This window comes from Trachypithecus francoisi, unplaced genomic scaffold (assembly GCF_009764315.1).
Source record: "Trachypithecus francoisi isolate TF-2019V2 unplaced genomic scaffold, Tfra_2.0 Lachesis_group12, whole genome shotgun sequence".
Taxonomy (NCBI): Eukaryota; Metazoa; Chordata; class Mammalia; order Primates; family Cercopithecidae; genus Trachypithecus; species Trachypithecus francoisi.
Genome location: NW_022681457.1, coordinates 28,299,594 through 28,319,855, shown reverse-complemented (window position 1 = coordinate 28,319,855; position 20,262 = coordinate 28,299,594). Strand labels below are relative to the sequence as shown.

Genomic DNA, 20,262 nt, shown 5'->3' with positions numbered 1-20,262 from the left:
ATGGAGCAGAGTGGCCTCCGGATAGGTGGCCAGAGTTTGAATCATTACTCTGTCTCTCTTTTTTTTTTTTTTGAGATGGAGTTTCACTCTGTTGCCCAAGCTGGAGTGCAGTGACATGATCTTGGCTCACTGCAACCTCTGCCTCCTGGGTTCAAACAACTCTCCTGCCTCAGCCTCCCAAGTAGCTGGGATTATAGGCACATGCTACCACGCCCAGCTAATTTTTGTACTTTTAGTACAGGTGGGGTTTCGCCATGTTGGCTGTGCTGGTCTTGATCTCCTGACCTCAGGTGATCCACTCGCCTCGGTCTCCCAAAGTGCTGGAATTACAGGAGTGAGCCACTGCACCTTGCCACTTTGTCTCTTTTGACTGTGTGACCCTGTGAAAGTTACTTACATTACCTGAATCTCAGTTTCTGCATCAGTGAGTTGTGCAGGTGAAATAAGACAATTGATGGAGGCTGCTTTACACATGGTAAATTCTCAGATGTTAACTACTCATATTCATTATTATTTTTATTTTATTTTTCATTTTTCAACCTCAAATCCCCCAATTTAAAACTGCAACCCTCACTATGCTCTATTCTCCTTTCCTATTTTATTTTTCCTATAGAACTCATTACCATATTCATACTATATATATTTTACTTATTTATCTTTTTATTTTAAACTTTCCACAGTAGAATATAACCTCTGCAGGGACAGGGATTTTTTCTGTTTTGTTCACTAGTGGGGAGTGCCCGGGACAGTGCTAGTATACAGTAGGCATTCACTTAATATTTGTTGAATGAAAGAATATTGCTTCATAAAGTCCCTGGTGTACAAAAAGGGTGACAAATTCTTAATTATGAAACAGCTGAAATGAGACTTGCCAGGGGAACGATTTCCAGGGTGTGGCCAGAGGTGTGGAGTACTGAATAAAGTGTAGAGAAAGCTTGTTGGAGCAAAAATCAAGAGGCCCTGGAGCCAGCGTGTGAGACAGGTCACACACATACACTCTATGTCACAGGATGATGCTGGGAAGTGAGGTGGCACAGAGGATGACACGCAAGCTGCCAGCACCTCTAACGTAAATGCAGAGGACTGCTCTGCGGTCAACTGTTAACAGCAATAAGAAGTGGAAGAGGGTAGAATTATCAGACGGCTGCTCTCACAATCAGGAAGGCTTTGGAAGTAGCAACAGGGAGCTAAGAAAATCCAAACTCTGCCTGCTAGTCCCATCATGAACAATCCACAGAAGACTGAAGAGAGGTCTCCATGGAGAGTTCTACGGAAGTGATGGCTCTTAAGAGTCAGGATTTTGTCAGGAAACAGGTGGACAAGTTCATCTGAGAGACTGAAATGTAGAGAAGGATATTGCTAGACATGTGATGTTCCTAGTGGGAATGATGGGAAAAAGACCAGTAAACAGGAGCACAGAGCAGTCTAGAGATGAGAGTGTGTGAGATGTAAGAGGCTACATGAGCAGACGATAGAGGTGATATCCCCACACGAGGCCACTTAAGAACTTAAGGCAGCAGACTTTTTCTTTGTTTGTTTTTTATCACCACATATGAGATGATTTTGTAGTTTAAAAAGCTAACAAAGGAGAAGTGCAGCACATTTCTGGAAACATCTAGATGTTCAAACATTCTAGGGAATTGTTCAAATATCTAGCAGTCATATCTTCTATTTAATATTTGTCATGAAAATATCTTGCCCTCCCACCTCAGAATACTTGATAGCTTCAATAGGATACAGTCTTTGATGAATTTAAAAAGTCATCACCATTTGGGCTGGGCACGGTGGCTCACGCCTGTAATCCCAGTACTTTGGGAAGACGAGGTGGGTGGATTATGAGGGCAGGAGATCGAGACAGTCCTGGCTAACACTGTGAAACCCCGTCTCTACTAAAAATACAAAAAATTAGCCGGGCGTGGTGGCGGGCGCCTGTAGTCCTCGGGAGGCTGAGGCAGGAGAATGGTGTGAACTCAGGAGGGGGAGCTTGCAGTGAGCCGAGATCGGGCCACTGCACTCCAGCCTGGGTGACAGAGCGAGACTCCGTCTCAAAAAAAAAAAAAAAAAAAATCACCATTTGCAATCTTTACTGGGTTTCCCAACTTAAAATAAATATAATCCTTATTATAAATTCATATTTCAGTGAAGCTGTTTCTAAAAGTAAAACATTCAGAAAAGCACTAGGACTTGTGAATTAGAACCACTAACACTTTTCTGTCTCTATTATTAACTTAAATTTGGAAGTGTGAAGCACCTCATGTTATCCTCAAATAAAGTCACACGTCACTTAGTTGATTGGTTGATCAGTAGCTCAAATATTAACTAAGTGATAATTATATCTAAAGCATTGTAAGAATAAAATGATGAATAAGACAGAATAGGGTTTTGAACACTATAAAAATACTATTTAGGGCCGGGCGCGGTGGCTCAAGCCTGTAATCCCAGCACTTTGGGAGGCCGAGACGGGCGGATCACGAGGTCAGGAGATCGAGACCATCCTGGCTAACACGGTGAAACCCCGCCTCTACTAAAAATACAAAAACTAGCCGGGCGAGGTGGCGGGCGCCTGTAGTCCCAGCTACTCGGGAGGCTGAGGCAGGAGAATGGCATAAACCCGGGAGGCAGAGCTTGCAGTGAGCTGAGATCCGGCCACTGCACTCCAGTCCAGGCGACAGAGCGAGACTCCGCCTCAAAAAAAAAAAAAAAAAAAAAAAAAAAAAAAAAAACTATTTAAAAGTCAATAAATAATAATTGAAAAGCTATTTGGAACTGATGACTATTTTGATGTGGGAATCTTTCTTCTACATTCCCTGAATGAAAAATTGAAGATAATGATAATTAATATTAATAATAACAAATGCAGGTAAAACCAGAGTGCCCTAAAAGAATATGTTAGAAATCCTATTCAATAAAGCATGCTGAAGGAAAATGTTTTTGCAGTATAAAAATTTAGGCGGGGGCCCTATTAAAAAAAATTCTTCCAGGTTTTACTAGCTAAAAATACCCAAGTCTAATGTATGTACACGATGAAAACAAATCTCCATGTAAAAACTATAGCCGTTTTTGCTCAGATAGCAAGACATCATTTTTAGTTTCTTCTAAGGTTTCCCTTGATGTGCATTTGAATATACTTTTACCTGCATAAACATTTTTTAGCGAGAGAAACAGTGACACCAACATTCATGATATGGTTATTCACATATTCTTTCAAGTAGCCTCCTTTATACTTAAACTTGAGCAAAGTCCAAGATTAAGATAATACAGTACTAGAGATTTCAATTAATTTCTGTTAAAATTCTTCTTGCATGACTTCTCTTGGCCCAAGTTGAGATGCTTAAGGAATTTGGATCTCACTAATTAAAATGGCAATGTTACCAAGTTTAAATACCCAGAAATCTACTGTCAAATATATTTTCATAGAATGTGATATGTTATTCCATACATTTATTAAATATTTGTATTTGATTGATAATATGTATTTTTAAAACAAACAGACAACCAAAAATGTCTTTAGATTGGTTTCTTCAAAAAGAATCTCTCTCTCTCAAAATAGATCCACAATAAAGCATAAACAAATAAGCTGACACATACACTAGCTAAAACAAACAACAAAAAACTGTCAGAGTTTTTTGTTGTTGTTGTCGTTGTTGTTGTTGTTGAGCTCCAGACAATTATTTGAGGGTTGGCAAAGTGCCTTGCTTAATTTCCTAGTTAAAAGAAGGTAAACTACATCATCTGGTGTGACCAGATGGAACCAAAGTGCCTTTAAATATACAGGTATTGCTTTACCTCAAGATTACCAACCTATGCAACTGGAGTTTCATCTTTCGCAACATGCCGATTAGTAAAAAAAAAATACCCGGGCACTTATTAATTTCGTTTAATTCAAAGAGAAAATTTAGGAGGTCACAAGTTGTGGACTTTGCATCTTGGTTATCACAAAATTAATGACCCAAGGCAATGAAGGCTTTGACTTCATGTGCAGAAGATACATCCTCTCCTGAAGACTGCTTATTCACCTGTCTTCTGCCGAGGCCAGTTCAAGAAATCAGGATGTCTGCAAAATTTGAAATCAGACCATCTTTCCTAATACTACCCGAGCTTTTTCTGGATAAGTTCTACCTAAGTACTTCCATCTCAATGACTATCTTGCAAGCAAAATTCATTGTTGAGAGAAAAAAGCCACAACTATACAAACTATTTATGTATACCAGCCATTCTGGCTTTTAAAATTGCATTAAAACACATACTTAAGTTCCAAAAATTCTATTTTGTTGCCATGAAACACAAAAACAAGTTCAATATTTAGATTCAATTCTAGAGTGAAATGTGTTTTGGCCAACTTTTGATCCTGGGATAAATGTAGCTATTTAAAATCTTAGAAAGTAGGATTTTATGTGATAAATTTTTATGTGTAAGATGGCCCATAAATTAAATTAAATTACTTTACCTCTTCCCCCACCATTAGTTTAAATGGACCATTTAATCAAATGACTGGCCTGTTAAGATGATTTAGAACTTAAATAGAAAACAGAAGAATGCTTATCCTTAATGCAGAATATAACAAATGATCAAACAGTGAGGTTAGATATTTGACGTTACATTTATGTATATTTTCCTTAATCTTCTAAAATGGCAAGTCCAGCAATAGTTGTCCATTTTACTGAAGTTATCTTAATTGCAACTTCAGGAGATGCAGATCAAACTTACTAATATACTCCTTTTTTTCTTTTCCCAATTTTTCTGATCTCTTATACAGCATTCCTTGTTATAAGAATGTTTTTACATATTTAGATTTTACAATAATAGATGTTGCATCTAAAATATTAATCATCCAAAACAAGTTAAATGCCAATACCAACCAAAAACATCCTCATATTTGTTGCACTGCATTTGCAAAAGAGTTAGGAAAGAGCCCTGGTTGACAGAGTTAAGTTCCTTGGCCAAAAAAGTGTGTTTTGTTTTGTTTTGTTTTGTTTTCAATTGACCTTAGTTCATTAAATAACCAATATTAACTGCAAATTAGCTTGAACTTTTTTTAATGTGAAAAAATTGAAGATCATATACAAACCAAATTCATGTAGTGTTTCCTTTAGTGTTGAATATTTTCTAAGTAGCCATAGCATTTTCATATGGAAAGTGAGACCAGAACTTTTGAAGAGAACTGGGATTTGGAAATGCAAATGAGGAAATAAGGATGAGGAGGAGTATAAATTAGAATCTGGTATGCTATGCACTACTTACCTTCAAAAGTCAAATAAAACTTTCCTCTGTCAAACCAAACGAGGGAAGGCTGTTCATTCTCTGTATGGCCAGGAGTTGAAGCGGGATGGGAAGGGTTAAGGAGAGGGAGAGAGAAGGACACAATGTGAGTTACAGAGCAGGTCATTAATCTCACTATAGGGAAGGGTGGAGGCACTACATGCCATTAGCGTGCAGGAAAAAGGAAAGGCTGGCAATCTACGCTTTTTTTTTTTTAAGTTCAGGAAACAGAAAGCAAAAGCAAAGCTATGGCGGCCTAAAGGAATGGGCACGTGTTGGTGGTTGCTTGATACTTGGTGCTTGTGTGCATGGAGCGGAAGTCTTCCTGGCCATGCAGGGGCATCAGCATATTTTAACTGCACTAATTTGGGCAAACTGTCATCCAGCAATTGCTGTATCCATTTCATCTTCAATGCCATCCCCTTCTATGTTTCCAAAAAGATAAACTCAGAGTTATGGATTGTAGAAAACATTAGCTTAGGTTTTAAATGACAAAGCATTGCATATCAATATAAATTTCAGGGAAGATGTCACATATCTTCCATCCCCTCCCCTGGAATCACCTTAGGCATCCAGACACAAAACACCCTTTACCTATGTACCAAAGAGAAAACAAGATTACTAATGATGCTCTATTATTTTTAAATTAAAAAGCAGTGACCGGACATGTAATTCTGAGCAGTTAAATTATTCTTTCCTTTGTAAATTCACACAGCAATAGCATCTCACCTTTTTTGAACCTCTTCACTGAGAAACTGTCATGCAACCTGCTGTTTTTTAATATAGTCACTTAAAAAATTTCAGTGGCATGAGTTCCACAAGGAACAGTAAATATACAGGGTGCATCTGACAGGCACTGGACACTCATGAGGTGAGGGGCATGTCCATGAAGTTTATAGCATTCAGATGGATAATGACTTGGATTTTTGGAATCTAGGTCTCTAGAGATCACTTGGCTAGCACCATACCTGCAGGCGTTTCACAGCGCCTTTCAAACGAGGGCAGTTTGTCATAAAAAACATCATCTTCTGACACTACGAACCAAAGAAACATAAACGAATGGAAAACAAAAACACAAATACAAATCCCAAATGAAATCAAGAAGCCCACTTTACTGACTGAAACACAGGAATGATTTTAATGGAAAAAAGAAACAAAACTGAAAACACTGGAATTATGATTATGATATAAAAAAGTGTTTTGCTTATTTTGTGATGATTCTATGAGAGGAAATTAAAATGTAAAAAAAAGCCAGGGTTTAGCATCTGTGAATTTGTCTGAAGTCAGCTCCAGGGAAGAAGTCACGCCCCACCTTCTCAGGGAGTTGCTAAAGGAACTGTCATTAAAAATTGACTTATGCAAGTGTATTTCACTCCAACACAATTCTCAAATGGTCAGACATATGTCCATCAACAAGAATCTCCTGATAGAGCACTGACAGCTCAATAGGATCACTCAGCATGCACCTTCCTCCCATTGGGAAAGTAGATGCTTTTAACATGGCCATAAAAAAGCAACAGTATAAATCCAAGGTCCCTGTATAAACTATTCCATTTCAGTCTCATCAGTATCCAAATTCAATTTGCCTTGCACCTGCCTTTGATAGTTATGGACTGTTAATTTTGAACAGCATTATCATAATTTTATCTTTGTCTATGGTATCCAGCTGTGTCTGAATGTCTTTGTAAATTGGTCACAACATCATGCATGAATTAGTGCTCTGGACTGTAACCAATTCAGCTCTTTCTAAGGTCTCCCTTCTCAGCAACTAACAAGTGCAAGTAATTGGGATTTTGACTCTATGTGATTTTTAAAAAGTACTCAATGCCACAGGTCTTATGCATACTATTACAACTTCAATAGAAAATGAAATAAAATCTGTACAAAGATCAGTAAGAAAGAAAAATGCAGAGAAGGAAATGGATGAGGGTAGAAAAAATATTCCACAAAGAATAATGTTCCTTGGAAAATATTCTATTAGCTTGACTCCATATTTACAATTTAATGATAATATTCCTCATTATCTCTATCGTTATCTCTGTATCTTGAAATGTCAAGGAGCTTGTTTCTTAGAGTAACTTTAAGCAATTTCCCTATCCTCATAATATTAATAGGATTTCCCCCCAAATCATATAGTAGAGGTCCTGTGAGCTTTTACTAGTGCAAAAGAACTTACTGCTTTTCATTGATTCTTTTTATTTATTTATTATTTTTAAAAACGGAGATGAGAATCTTGCTGTGTTGCCCAGGCTTGTCCTGAATTCCTGGGGTCAAGTAACCCTCCCATCTCAGCTGGGATTACCACCAGATTACCACTGCACACCACCAAACCTGGCTCATTGATTTTAAACTGTGCACTTTTTCACACTCTAACCTGTCTGAAATAATTAATGTAATAATAAAGCATTTTATCTTAGCTCAACCAGTAGCTTTTCTCCCCTTTCTCAGTTGTATATAAAATAATGGTACATTTTTCAATTGAGGGTGTCTTCAATTCAGTAAAAGGCAGTTGTATAGGAGCTCTTCCTTATGCGAGTGTGACAATACACAAAAAGTCCTATTTTCAGCTGTGGCATCAGACTTGCTATTGTGTAATCACAGCTGTCATGAGACATTTCATATCCAAAGTCATTTAGGGGCATTTTCTTACATGAATTGCTGTGTAGAAGGTTTAGACTTGGTCTTAAAACTTTAGTTCTTGAATTACTTTAGATTTGCCCCAATTTTGGCTCAAGTACCATAGGAAATGTCAAAAAAAAGTATTGTGGTGGGAGGGAAATGTTGAGCTATCAACCTCAGAGAATTTGCTGCTGAAATTCTCTACCTCCCTCACACCATTTGACTACATTAAGTTGACATTCCAAGTCAGTCGTGATTAGGCCCTTTGGTGTTAAACAGCCGAAGTGCATCCTCTCCAGAGAGGAAGAGCAGTGCACAGGAAGCCTGGGGACAGTCAGTCTTGACAATATATTTACTTCAGAGAAAAGTGGCTGTCAGGTGACCCACAGCAGGTGAAAAGACAGAGCAGGAGGGTGAGGAATTCAGCAGGAAGATGGACACCAAATAAACACAACAAAATCAAACAGATTAAATCAGTATGCTCCTTAGTAATAAAGCAGTGTGACTATTGTCTTACATGGCTATATATTTTTTTAAACTCACTCTGGTTCATCTTGAAAGAATCCATACTAAATGTGTTAAGGATCAAAGTTTCTGGCCAGGATTTGAGATTTCTGCGGCAGAGAGTATAGAAACACATTGTACAAATATGCGCAAAGTTCAAATTCTTTTTTTTTTTTTTGAGATGGAGTCTTGCTCTGTTACCTAGGCTAGAGCGTGCAGTGGCACAATCTCGGCTCACTGCAATCTTCGTCTCCCGAGTTCAAGGGATTCTCCTGCCTCAGCCTCCCGAGTGTCTGGGACTACAGGTGCCCGCCACCACACCCGGCTAATTTTTGTATTTTTAGTAGAGACAGGATTTCACTATGTTGACCAGGCTGGTCGAACTCCTGACCTTGTGATTCGCCTTCCTCAGCCTCCCAAAGTGTTGGGATTACAGGCATGAGCCACTGCGCTTGGCCAGTTCAAATTCTTTGTGTGTGCTATTTTCTCTATGAATCACAGTGCATTGAAAGAACATGTTACAGGTTTATCTGAGGTCACTTGGGGCCAGGTTTCTGAGTGACAGTTTACTCTTACTTTCCTCTCTGACCAACAAGGCAAATCACATGAAGGAGGTGAAAAAGATTTCAACTAATCTTGAAAAAGAGTGACAGTGTGGGGAATGGCTTATAGCAATCAAGGAGTATTAAGGAGATAGAATTAAAAAAAAAGTTACAGAAACAAACAAACAAAACAGAGGGAAATGAGTTACTAGGCATTGAAAGATAGGAAGCCCTAAATTGCCCCAATTGATGTTGCAGACAGGAACAAACTTGGCTACATAAATAATGTTAAATATCTGTCTGTTGCTAACTCACATGAAACTAGGTAGCTGGCTCTATTTTCACCAAACTTGAAAGATTCTTTTGGGAGGATCTGATTAAAAATATAAAGCATGTGATGTAGTTGAAATTCCTCTGGGGGACTTAAGAGGCACACCTTAACTTATTTCTCTGGGAAAACAGGCAGTTCTTTCTCCAGAAGGCCTTCAGACTTTGATCAAGCTACTTCTCACATAGGCAACTGTGCCGTCTACTCTTCCAAGAGTAGCAGAAGGAACTTATTTAGCTTTAGTTAACCATTCTCCCAAGCAGTGTGGGATGGGCCAAGTGGTTTCCACTATGGAAGAGCCGGAGGGGAGTTCCGACAATAAAGGAAGACAATGGGGAATGGGAATCCCATGGGAAAAATGGAATGGGAAAGCCCTAGGTGGGAGACACCATGCAAAAATGAGAGAGGCAACAGGACCTTGTCTCCTGCTGGGAGGTGGAAAAAGAGAGAGACCAGCTTTGGAAAGGGGAGTGATACTCCAGGCAAAATGAAGCATTGAAACCTTGGAAAACCATCCAGCTGAACAGCCATTCTCAACTCTTCATTTTCATCACAGCATAAGGAAAGAGGCATAAAGGCATTTCCTGAAAATGCCACCAACGACTTATTTCTCTGGGAAAATTGACCACACATCACTGAAAAGCACTAGAAAAAAAAAATGTCGAAAAGTTTGCTCAAGTCTCACAATGCCGATGTTTATACCATTTGTCAACATAAGGACAACCAAAAACGATGAAGAAATGAAAGCTTCAAGAAAATACAAAGAATGTGGAACAAATAGCTGAACATGTTATATTCTGTGTTAAGGTTTCATAAAGCCACAACTACTTCTGAAATTTTTAGAACACTGGCTATAAACATAACCATTTTAGACTATGTGTTTATAAAATATATCTTGATTAATGTATATAATATATTAACATTTTTATTAGATTGCCTGTAATAAAATATTTGGGAATTTAACTCAAAAAAAAAAAAAAAAAAAAGAAAATACAAGTTCTAAATTTTGTGATTTCTGATGTGGTACATGGTTGGAATTTAAACAAACATTTCCCCTCAAAGGAGACATTTTTATTTAAGAAATAATATCTAAATTACAAGACCTTCCTTGGCGATTTCTTCCTTATTTTTTGAATAACTCTGTATGGAACAGCATAAGAAAATTCCTGCAAAACACAGGTGTTAATGTTCTTGTATTTGTTTATTTGCTTAGGTAAAGCACTTTGCCTCCTTTGCTGAGAAGGTGGTTTTAAAAGAAGAGTCAGGTAATAGTAGCAAAACACACAGCAAAACAATTTCAACCAGAAACACAGGGCCTTGGGGATTTCAGACAATTAAAAATAGCCAGTCAAAACCACAAACGGATTAAAAGAGAGGAGAGAATTTTTACCAACTGTGGGAGTGGTGGCTGCGCTCAAGGAATTGGTTGACGATATTGAAGAAGTGCTTTCAGCCCGCGCTAAGGGTGCTATTGGAGGAGGGCTGGAAGAATGAATGGGAGGGCTAAAAGGTCTGGACTGTAAGGAGAAGAAAAGAGATGAAAAGTTAGATACACAGGTTGCAGCATTTTTGTTCCATATCGTTAATGTCTCCCAACCTCAGATACGACAACTTAGGTTTTTAAAGAATAGACGACACCATTTTTACACTGTAATTAATTATATCTATACGAGAGTTTGTGGAATGGAGCTGGAGAAACAATAAACCATAACATGCTAAACCTGAGCTTACAGAAGCTGGGATCTGTGACATGGTCAGTGGGTCTGTTTCAGGACCGAACTCACATGCCCTCAGGGACTCAGCAGGTAACACAGAGTGAGAGTTCATACTCATCTAACGCTAACAAAATACAAAAATACTGTACTGTGCTAGCTCAGCCAAATACTATGGACATCATTTGTTTGTGACTCCTGTGTGCAAATGCCAAAGAAATCTACCTCTGCCACAAGTCTCTCTTAATTGTTCACACAGAATGTTTTCCACTCCTCAGCCTTAAAACACACGGCAAGAAACTTCTGCAACAAATTCCTCAAGCCACCACTCCTTCACTGTATATTCACATAGTGTGCCTACTAACAATAAGTCATCTGCATTCTGGGATCAGAAACCAGGATTTGTCCTTTCTTGGAGTTTTCTAATATCAGACTAATATTGTGAAACAGCTCTCTTTCTAAAGGATTTAGTGCTATTGAATGTTACTATCATCATTTGCATCTAACCCACTGTAGCAGAGATGAAGGCCCAAGCGTACCATGCCTGTCATTTTAGACCTTGGCTTGAAAGATGGCAGAAATTTGAGGAGGGTTGAAATGTACACTCATACCGCAGTGACTGTCTTTCAGATGCCACCTGTCAGGGTTGTTTGTACAAGTTCTCTAAACGCTTAGACCTGAAGGCATTTGGAGCTTCTGTTTGTCATTCTTACTGTTTCTGAGCAAGCCAGAGCAGAAGGGAACATACCACATCTCCAACTCCAGGCTTGCCTGGTGGTAGCTTTGGCCGGGATGGAGGCCGGGGAGGGGGTGGAGGTGGAGTGGTACTGCTGCAAGGAACCAAAGGAGTGGCTGGTCGAGCAGGGGATGATGCACCTGAAAAACAAGCTGGTATTAAAAATGGCTGGAAACACAGGGGGCCAAAGTGCTGTTATCACAGTACAATGCCAGACCCGGACACTTTTTTTTGTTTTTTGCCTTGGCAGTTACTACACTAAACACTGTAGCATTTTGTTTTTTCTCTTTTTTTTTCTTAATAAAGAAAAAAAATTACTCAGTTCCACTACGGTTGATGGCAGAAGCTCATTGCCTTTTGTTGTCATGTGACACCCAGTGAAAGGTAAATCCTTTTATTGCTCTATGACAGAAGGTAAGGTCTTAAGACTCTTGACTGCGTGGTAGGTACCTTTCCTTATCATCATATACACACTAAATACATAATAAATTCTCTTGCATTTTGCATGTATTTAGAATTTGTTTATGTCCAAGATGAAAATGGGGGTTAGAACTTGACGGAAGATGAATGATTTTTCCACTTTAGGTTTTTCTTCTTCAAATGTGATTAAGAGAATTGTGCTTTTGACTGTAGTTAAACTATGAGCACCAACTTTATTAACGTATCCAAACACTGGATGGTAAGCAAAAGACAAAATACAAGAAAATAAATTAGATGTTGCATGAATGCTTTGTATTTAGAATCTTAATAACAGAAATGCACTGAATTTAGAGGATTTTATTTTGTGAAGGAGGCTGCTTGGGAATCTGTCAATGCAGAGTTTGCCCATGATGATTTTTGAAAGAGCCTCTTGGATTTACTTTTCTGGCTGTCAATGACAAGCGTATGACACACAGAAGACACACAGAGGCTGGCATGCACATCAGTCAGCACACCAGTGGGGTCTCTGGATTCAGGAATCTGCCTGACTTCAGTCGTATGTCTGAGATACACAGGGAAACTTGACTAAAAACCTTTAAAAAGTCAAATCAATGTTCAAACCGTTCTTATTCAGAAAAGTTCCGACTACTCCTGAAGTTTTTGTCACTTCCGTTACAAACAGGTCTCAAATCATCCCAAGAAAATTCTAAGAAATCCTGCCCTGGGAAAATATCCACACTTCATCCCCCATACCTGCCACCCCCTTACCACCTCCCAAACAACACACCACAAAACTGGGCTCTCCGGAGAGTTTTTATATCAGCATCTCAGTCTCCAAATTCTCAGACTCTCAAAAGCTTTGAAGTTGAGCAGCAAAACCTATCATTTCAGAAATCTGCTGTGGTTTAAGACAGTCCCTGGGGATTAAACCTTGCGCCTTTTGTTTAAATAATCTGAAATCCTGAGTGTGTTTTTCTGTGCTATTTATTCTATGTGTAATCACATTAGTGTGAAACCTACTAATTATTACCCCCGCTCCCTCTCTATCTCCACCTTCCTCTATCACTACCACCTGTATTCTTACTTTTTTTCTCTACTGGGCCAGGGTCTATGCTAAGCACTTTACACGTATTATCTGATTCCCCTGACAAGCTTTGGAGGTAGGTATTGTTAGGTATCTATGCAGAATCTGAAGCTCAGAGATGTTCAGTAACTTGTCTAAGGTCATATAGCTAAAACTGTGTATGTACCTCCGAAGCTCACGCCCTTAAATGCAATCTCTTATAGCTTGAGATGGACTGTGGTGGAGAGTCCCACATTTTGCATACAGTCTGTTCTTATTTTTGCTTGGCTTGCACATCTCTCTCTCAATATAGATGTTTTTAGTCTTTGGCTAATCTTCTCTTTAAAAAAAGGTGTGTTTTGACAGGCCCCACTACAAAGTTTTCTTTTGATTATTGTGTTAGTAGATTTACACCCAGGATATTTTCAGAAGACAGAAGCAACAGCATAGAGATCAATAAATCTTTAAACAGTGAAGTCTCAGAACTTTTTTTTTGGTGGTGATGGAGGAGGAGGTGTTCTATTTAGCTTTGTGAAAACCATGCCATAGGAAAGGCCCAAAATGTCTACCTGCAGGTCTGTTTCCAAGAAATAGTCTTTTGAATAATTCTTAAAAAAAGCCAACTGTTTATCCTTTTCCTACATGTTCCAGAACAAAAAAAATTTTAAACTCCTTTCAGTGATGCCTGGGAAAGTACTAAGGAGCCACCACCAAGACAGTGTGGAATACTGAAAAACACTGGATGAAGAACCAGATGATTTGAGTTCTGGCCCTGCTGGCCTGAAACCTCAGCTTCCTTGTTTTAAGAGACATTGTTTCTACCTTACAAGGTATTTGTAACAAATAAAATTGAAAATGCTTATGAAAATGTTGACTATATAAAATGCTACACAAATAGAAAGTAGTAGATATTGGTGATGATGATTAAGATTGTGTTTTTTGATATAAATACAACTAAAAAGTTAAAAAAAAGTTGTTCATTGAAAAGTTAATTGTTTTCCTTTATGGATGCCCCATTGAAATCACTTTTTTCTGTACTGAATTGAAGTAATTGATTTGTTTTGCAGCTTGAAGGACAAGGATATTTCAGTTAAAACCCTGCTTGACCAAACCCTGAGGCTTAGCAGAGGATATATTCAGGGCCTGAGGGGTATTTCACAATTGAACTAAGGCTTCACATAGTTTTGTGAAATTACTCAATTGTTTCACATTTTATTAGTGTAGATGGCTATCATGTGCACATCTCTATCCTCACTCTTCAATTTTCAACTGCATTTTCATTTCCCCCTTAAAAAGTGTTTATTTCCAGAACAATGCTGGAAAATGATTTGGACAGCACCACTGTTTAAGGTTTAACTTTAAAACCCCCCAAAACACTGAGTTTCGTGAATTAAAAAAGGTTGGCAACCATTGACATGCTCTCAATCCATTTGTTGTTCTCAAGCTGGTTTAATCAATTTCTTTGGCAACCCCGAAGACCACGTATCTACCTCTTCAACTTTCATCTCTTTTTTTATGTGTGTGTTGGGCTGGAGCAGTGGAAGCAGTTGGGAGACGTGGCCAAGGCACAAACCGTGGAATCCAACAGATCTGGGGCCATATCCTGGCTCTGCTACTTACTAGCTTTGTGATTACAGCTAAGTTACCTTTTTGAGCTTCAGTTTCCTAATCCACAAAATGAGGCTAATAGTTCATGCTGTTGCTGGGAGAATCAAGTGAGTTAAAACATATGCACTTTGAGATACGTGAAGAGCTAAACAACCTTTCCCAAATTATGTTTCTTACACCATAATTATACCATTTCTTTGAACAAACCATTAAATATGTATGTAAATGATTATATGCTATGTTTCCCTTTTTGATGACTAACACATTAAAAGCCCTGAAACATTACTAATAGAGCTTTCTGCAATGGTGAAAATATTCTAGAACTGTCTAATAAGATAGTTGCCAGCCACATATAGCCACTGAGCACTTGAATTATGGCTGCTGTATCTAAAGAATGAACTTTTTATATTAATGTTAAGCAACTAAAATTATAATGAAAATAACCCCATGCGGCTAGGCACTACTGTATTGGACATTGCTGCTCTAAAAGACTTGTAGTTAGAAAATATATTCAGTTAATTCAACCCCAGGTAGCTCAGACTAATTTGTTTATTGACTTGTGTGTTTGCGTATAACATCTTTAGTTTACCAAGTTGGAAAATGTTGCACTGAACATTCTTTCTTTACTTAATCCTTTCTTTCCCTGGCCCTCAAACATGGTGCAAGCCAACAAAACTCTTTTCCCCCCGGCCTCTGGCACACAACCCACATGGGAGAAGAGATAGCCTTTGCCAAGAACCAGCGTCTGCATTCCAGTAAAGTACTGTTCTGGCCAAAATAGGTATTTATAACTTTTGCCATAAGGAAATTGAAGTTATTGGAGCAAATTCTTAACTTCCAACTGCTTTTCAACAGCAGGTGCCTCTTCTGATTCACAAGGTTATCAGTACTGTCTATACTTGGTCAATGACAGTCACCTTGCTATAGATAAAATTTTAAAAGTGAGTGCATAATGGTATACAATTAAATATGCTTCAAGAAGTACAAGAAAGTTAGTTTCATCAGGCCTAATGTTATAAAGAGCAGGTAGTGAGAAGCATTGCTAATCTTTAAAACATGAGGCCATACCCTATTGTTTCAATCTTAAATTTATACTTCTTCTAGCTTGTAAATGTTCCATCAATAAAAGATTAAGCAGCAAATAAACTGGGACTTAATTAAGGAGATCATGCCCAGTGTTTTATTTATTCACATGCTTCAGTGACCCAGTTCAATCTTTTACTTAGAAATCCAATCTTTTAATACCAGTGAAGTCAAGCTTTTTCCAGCTCAATTATTAAGATCAAGAGTCTTTACTGGTGACATTTTAAAATAATTTCAAATAAGAGTATGGAAGCTAAACATTAAAATCACAACAAAACTCTCAAAAATTCCAGAAAGAAAACAAAAGTTCCTTTCTTCCTAATTAGATCAGTGATAAATTCAGTTGAACAAATATCTTCGAGAGCTTTATGAAAGGTGTTAGATGAAACACAGATGAATTACCAAAGCCACCTGTCCTCTCTACTCCTGATAAAGGTGTTTCCTTTGAGGAGAGCATTGTGGCCTACCCTTGGAGGGAGGTGGGTATTCTTTAAATGTCCTTTCAGGAGTCTGAGAGCCTGGCTTAGGAGAGCTGCATAGAAAATAAAAGTACACACCCCTCTTTTATAATGGACAACTAATGTCTTTGGGTTTGTGGTTTGGAGGATTTACATAGTGGTTCTTTATTATCTTTACAGATAGATAAGGAGCTTTGTGTACCCCCAAAGGCCTAAAAGAACAATAGAGGGATGGAGATGGATGCTGTAACCCTCTAGAATTAGAGGAGCACAGGCAAGTACATTTTGAGAGAAGACTTTTGATGATCTTGTTGATCACACTGTGCAGTGTAGATGGGTGTCAATAGTCAAATAAGTTTGGAATATTTATGACCAAACCTTACAAAAGTGCCTGGAGAGCACACTGGTTAACAACATAGGCTCCAGATCAGAGAGACCTGAGTATGAATCCAGTTCATTGCCTCCAGCTTGTAAACTTGGGCAAATTACTTGACATCTCTGAGCCTCAGTTTTCCCATCTGTAAAATGGGAAAGATAACAGTATCTATCACATGGTGTTGTATGAAATAATGTACAAAAAGCATTTAGAGCCAGAAAGCATTTAGGGCTGGGCGTGGTGGCTCATGCCTATAATCCCAGCACTTTGGGAGGCTGAGGCAGGTGGGTCACTTGAGGCCAGGAGTTTAAGATCAGACTGGCCAATATGGTGAAACTCTGTCTCTACTGAAAACCCTGTCTCTACTGAAAAAAGTAGCTGGGCCTGGTGGCACGCACCTATAATCCCAACTACGCAGGAGGCTAAGGAAGGAAAATCGCTTGAACCCAGGAGGCGGAGTGAGCTGAGATGGTGCCACTGCACTCCAGCCTGGGCATCAGAGCAAGACCTTGTCTAAAAAAAAAAAAAAAAGAAAAGAAAAGAAACAAACAAACAGTGTGGTGCCCAGGACAAGAAACTGCAGTTTCTATTGTTTGTTTGCAAAATAAAGGCTCCCAAAGGTCTTATGGTAAAAATACTTGCTGATTTTGAATAGTTTTCCTTTTGGGGAGAAGAGGACCTGGAGGCATACACACCTAAAGATATAAAACACTGGTTTTGTGTGCAGTACAGGTGAACTGCTAGCCCTCTTCTTGATCACCATGGACTCTGTCACTTTAAGCACAGAAGAATTTGCAAGCACAGAGCAAGTACTGCAAGACCTCATTGAAAGAGGCAGTGATGATGACTGAATATTAGAATTTCTCTCTTACTAGATTTAAGTACCTTACACTTTATTGCCTCTTTCATAGTAAATGAAAAACAAATATATGGCACCCCCTGAAGGCCCCTAAACTGAACCCACATGCACAGGAAGGAAAGCACTGGAGGGTGTTGTCAGACAATTTGGGCAAGAGTGGAATAAATGATATGGGGGAAGATGCATTTGAAAATTTTGATATTGCTTTAGTATGCATGGTAGGTGTTACCATAATTAAAACGCACAAAATGAAGCTTCAAATAAGGAAAAAACAATAAAATTCAATGTCAGAATTGGCATAGAGTCCATCACCTGTCACCACACTTAGAGTTGACCTCATAGCCTGATGAGTGTGTCAACTGGTGAGAACAGGGAACAAGTTTGTCTTCAGTGACAGCTTGATTAGATTACAGATGCAATATATGTATCTCTCTTTTTTTTTCCTTTTGCCTTTTCCTAAAATCTCCTTTTCAAATCTTACATCTTTTTAAAGAAATTAAAGGGATTAATGTGGTTCTTCCACAACCAAAAAAGAAAAGAAAAAAATTGAAAAAAAAAAAAAAAAGAAGGAGCCCATCCGCCTCCTCCTGCCTACATACACACACAACACACTGGCCCACAAAACCTAGTGTCTTTGTGGGGGCATCCGACAAGGAAATCAGACATTTAACATGAAACCCACTCTATGTGAAATCTGTCTTCCTAGAACTTTCCTGAATTCCAAACAATGGCGTGACAGCTTTGTTTTAGAAATCAAGATCTCTTAACTGCACGGTAGACGGCAGGGCACACCTAAGGGCTGAGAGTGCAAGGCAGAACACATCCACAGACTTGGACTATGACTGTGAGCATCTACCATCTGATGGACTAGGACATGCTGCGGGGCCACAGGACACCCAGACCAGAGGAGCGAGGGCTGAAGCCTTGAAGCCAGCTGCCAGGCAGGAGGAGGGTGTCGCTCACACTGCAGCAGCCATGGCCATTCCCCGGCACAAGAAGCACACTCAAGCGTAAGACATACCACTGGTGGTCCCCGTACCAGGGCCCGAGCCAGGTCCGGGGGACGAAACCACAGTCCTGTAGGTGGGTGGTGGTGGGGGAGGTGGAGTTGCTCTTTGTCCCAACCCAAAATCTTTAGGAGATGAGATTGTTTCTAAGTAATCATCTTTAATGAAGGTCTGCTCAGCGACTTTCTTCTGGACTTCTTCTAAATTGAGCGGCGATGGTACATTGCGAGGAGGCCCGGGAGGCCCTGGGGGGCCCATGGGACCTGGGGGGCCGAGAGGGCCTGGAGCTGGGGAGTCAGCTGGGTTGTCTGGTGTAGCTGGTGGGGACACCACTTTTTCCCTTGGAGTCAACTCCGGAGTAACATGTTCCGGGGACGTATCAGAAAAATGGACCCACTTTTCTTCAGCATTAACAGCAACAGACTTGGGGGACAATACTGGCCCAAAAATGCTGTCCAAGTCATTGATGGATGGTAGTTTTTCAATTTTGATCTCTGTGGCTGACTGGTCATTTCCTGCGGTTAAAGTAGTTGATTTTAAACTTTAATTGACTTATTATTTGTGTGGGGAGTGAGGGAGGGAGTCAAAGACTGGAAAATACATTGCTGTGTGATGTGCCTCAGTGGGTATACTTCATGATGTAAAAATATCTTTACTGGATTAGGAGCTTAAGGTGAGGGGAAAGATCCCCCCTCCATAAAGTGAGCATCATATTTTTATGCTATTATTTACTCTTTTTTGCAAGCTGAGCACAAGCCGGCTACTTTGACCATCAGGTAAAGTGCCGTGCATGATACTGCTCTCGAAGGCTCCTCACAGGTGCACAAAGTATGATCATTTTGAGAAGGCAGTGTCAGATTCACAGAGAAGTACAAGCTCTGGGACTGCAAATTCCAAAAGCAAGGTCCCTTCTGAAAATCTGACCTACTAAAATACACATCACACAACATAAAAAGAATTGAGAAGTGAAAGCTGGCCTCATATTTTATTAAGATTGTCTACTCTCGTATATTAAATCAAGACTTTGGTGAAACTGATTATAATGTTTGTTAATTTAAAAAAGTGATCACATCATATTTAGCTGTATATCCTCAACCTTAAAAAACACCAGAAACACAGTGCATTAAGAAGGTATCACCACAAAGATACTTACAAACACAGATATACACACCCCACACACAACACACATAGATTATTGAGGAGGCATTTGCTACTTATTAGAACTGTCACATATATACCTGCTTAATAGGGAAGAAAATAATTTAAACATTTTAAGTAATTTATTTTCTCATTAAGTCTAACCTGTCAACATCATAGGCATAACTGTGATATTTATCTATAGGATGTCATGATACTGAAAAGTCTCTGTTTTGCTAAAATATTAGCATAAGCTATTCTTTCTAATTCATAGCAATAATAAGAGAAAAAATTAAAAACGGTCTTCTACAGCTCTGTATGAAGAACTGCACTTTTAAAAACCTGAGATTATTCACATTACAAATTGTTACCTAAACAACTGGAAGGCATGAGCAGAAGTCACTTTATCTTTATATAACTTTTGGACTATATGAGCCATCTTAGTATTTCTATATTTCTAGTTTGAAAGGAATTAACTTTCAAGGTTCCAAGGCTATAGATAAATGGGGAAGCATTTTGCATGGTCCACAATATTTATAATCTTGTGCTAG

At 38.9% G+C, this 20,262-nt stretch overlaps 1 protein-coding gene across 24 annotated transcripts in view; it reads right to left on the bottom strand.

The window, feature by feature from the left end:
* Positions 1-20,262, bottom strand: part of SGIP1 (SH3GL interacting endocytic adaptor 1) — a 245,175-nt gene that overhangs the window by 75,453 nt on the left and 149,460 nt on the right. For 8 of the 24 annotated variants that reach the window (XM_033225190.1, XM_033225191.1, XM_033225195.1 and 5 more), the window contains 4 exons: positions 18,589-19,089; positions 11,713-11,840; positions 10,643-10,769; positions 5,242-5,301 (listed from right to left, as the gene is read on the bottom strand). In XM_033225190.1, the coding sequence (XP_033081081.1) occupies positions 5,242-5,301; positions 10,643-10,769; positions 11,713-11,840; positions 18,589-19,089 (816 nt within the window). Of the gene's footprint in view, positions 1-5,241; positions 5,302-6,227; positions 6,294-10,642; positions 10,770-11,712; positions 11,841-18,588; positions 19,090-20,262 lie in introns of all 24 variants that reach the window. The other 16 variants (XM_033225207.1, XM_033225208.1, XM_033225200.1 and 13 more) reach the window with 4 other exon arrangements.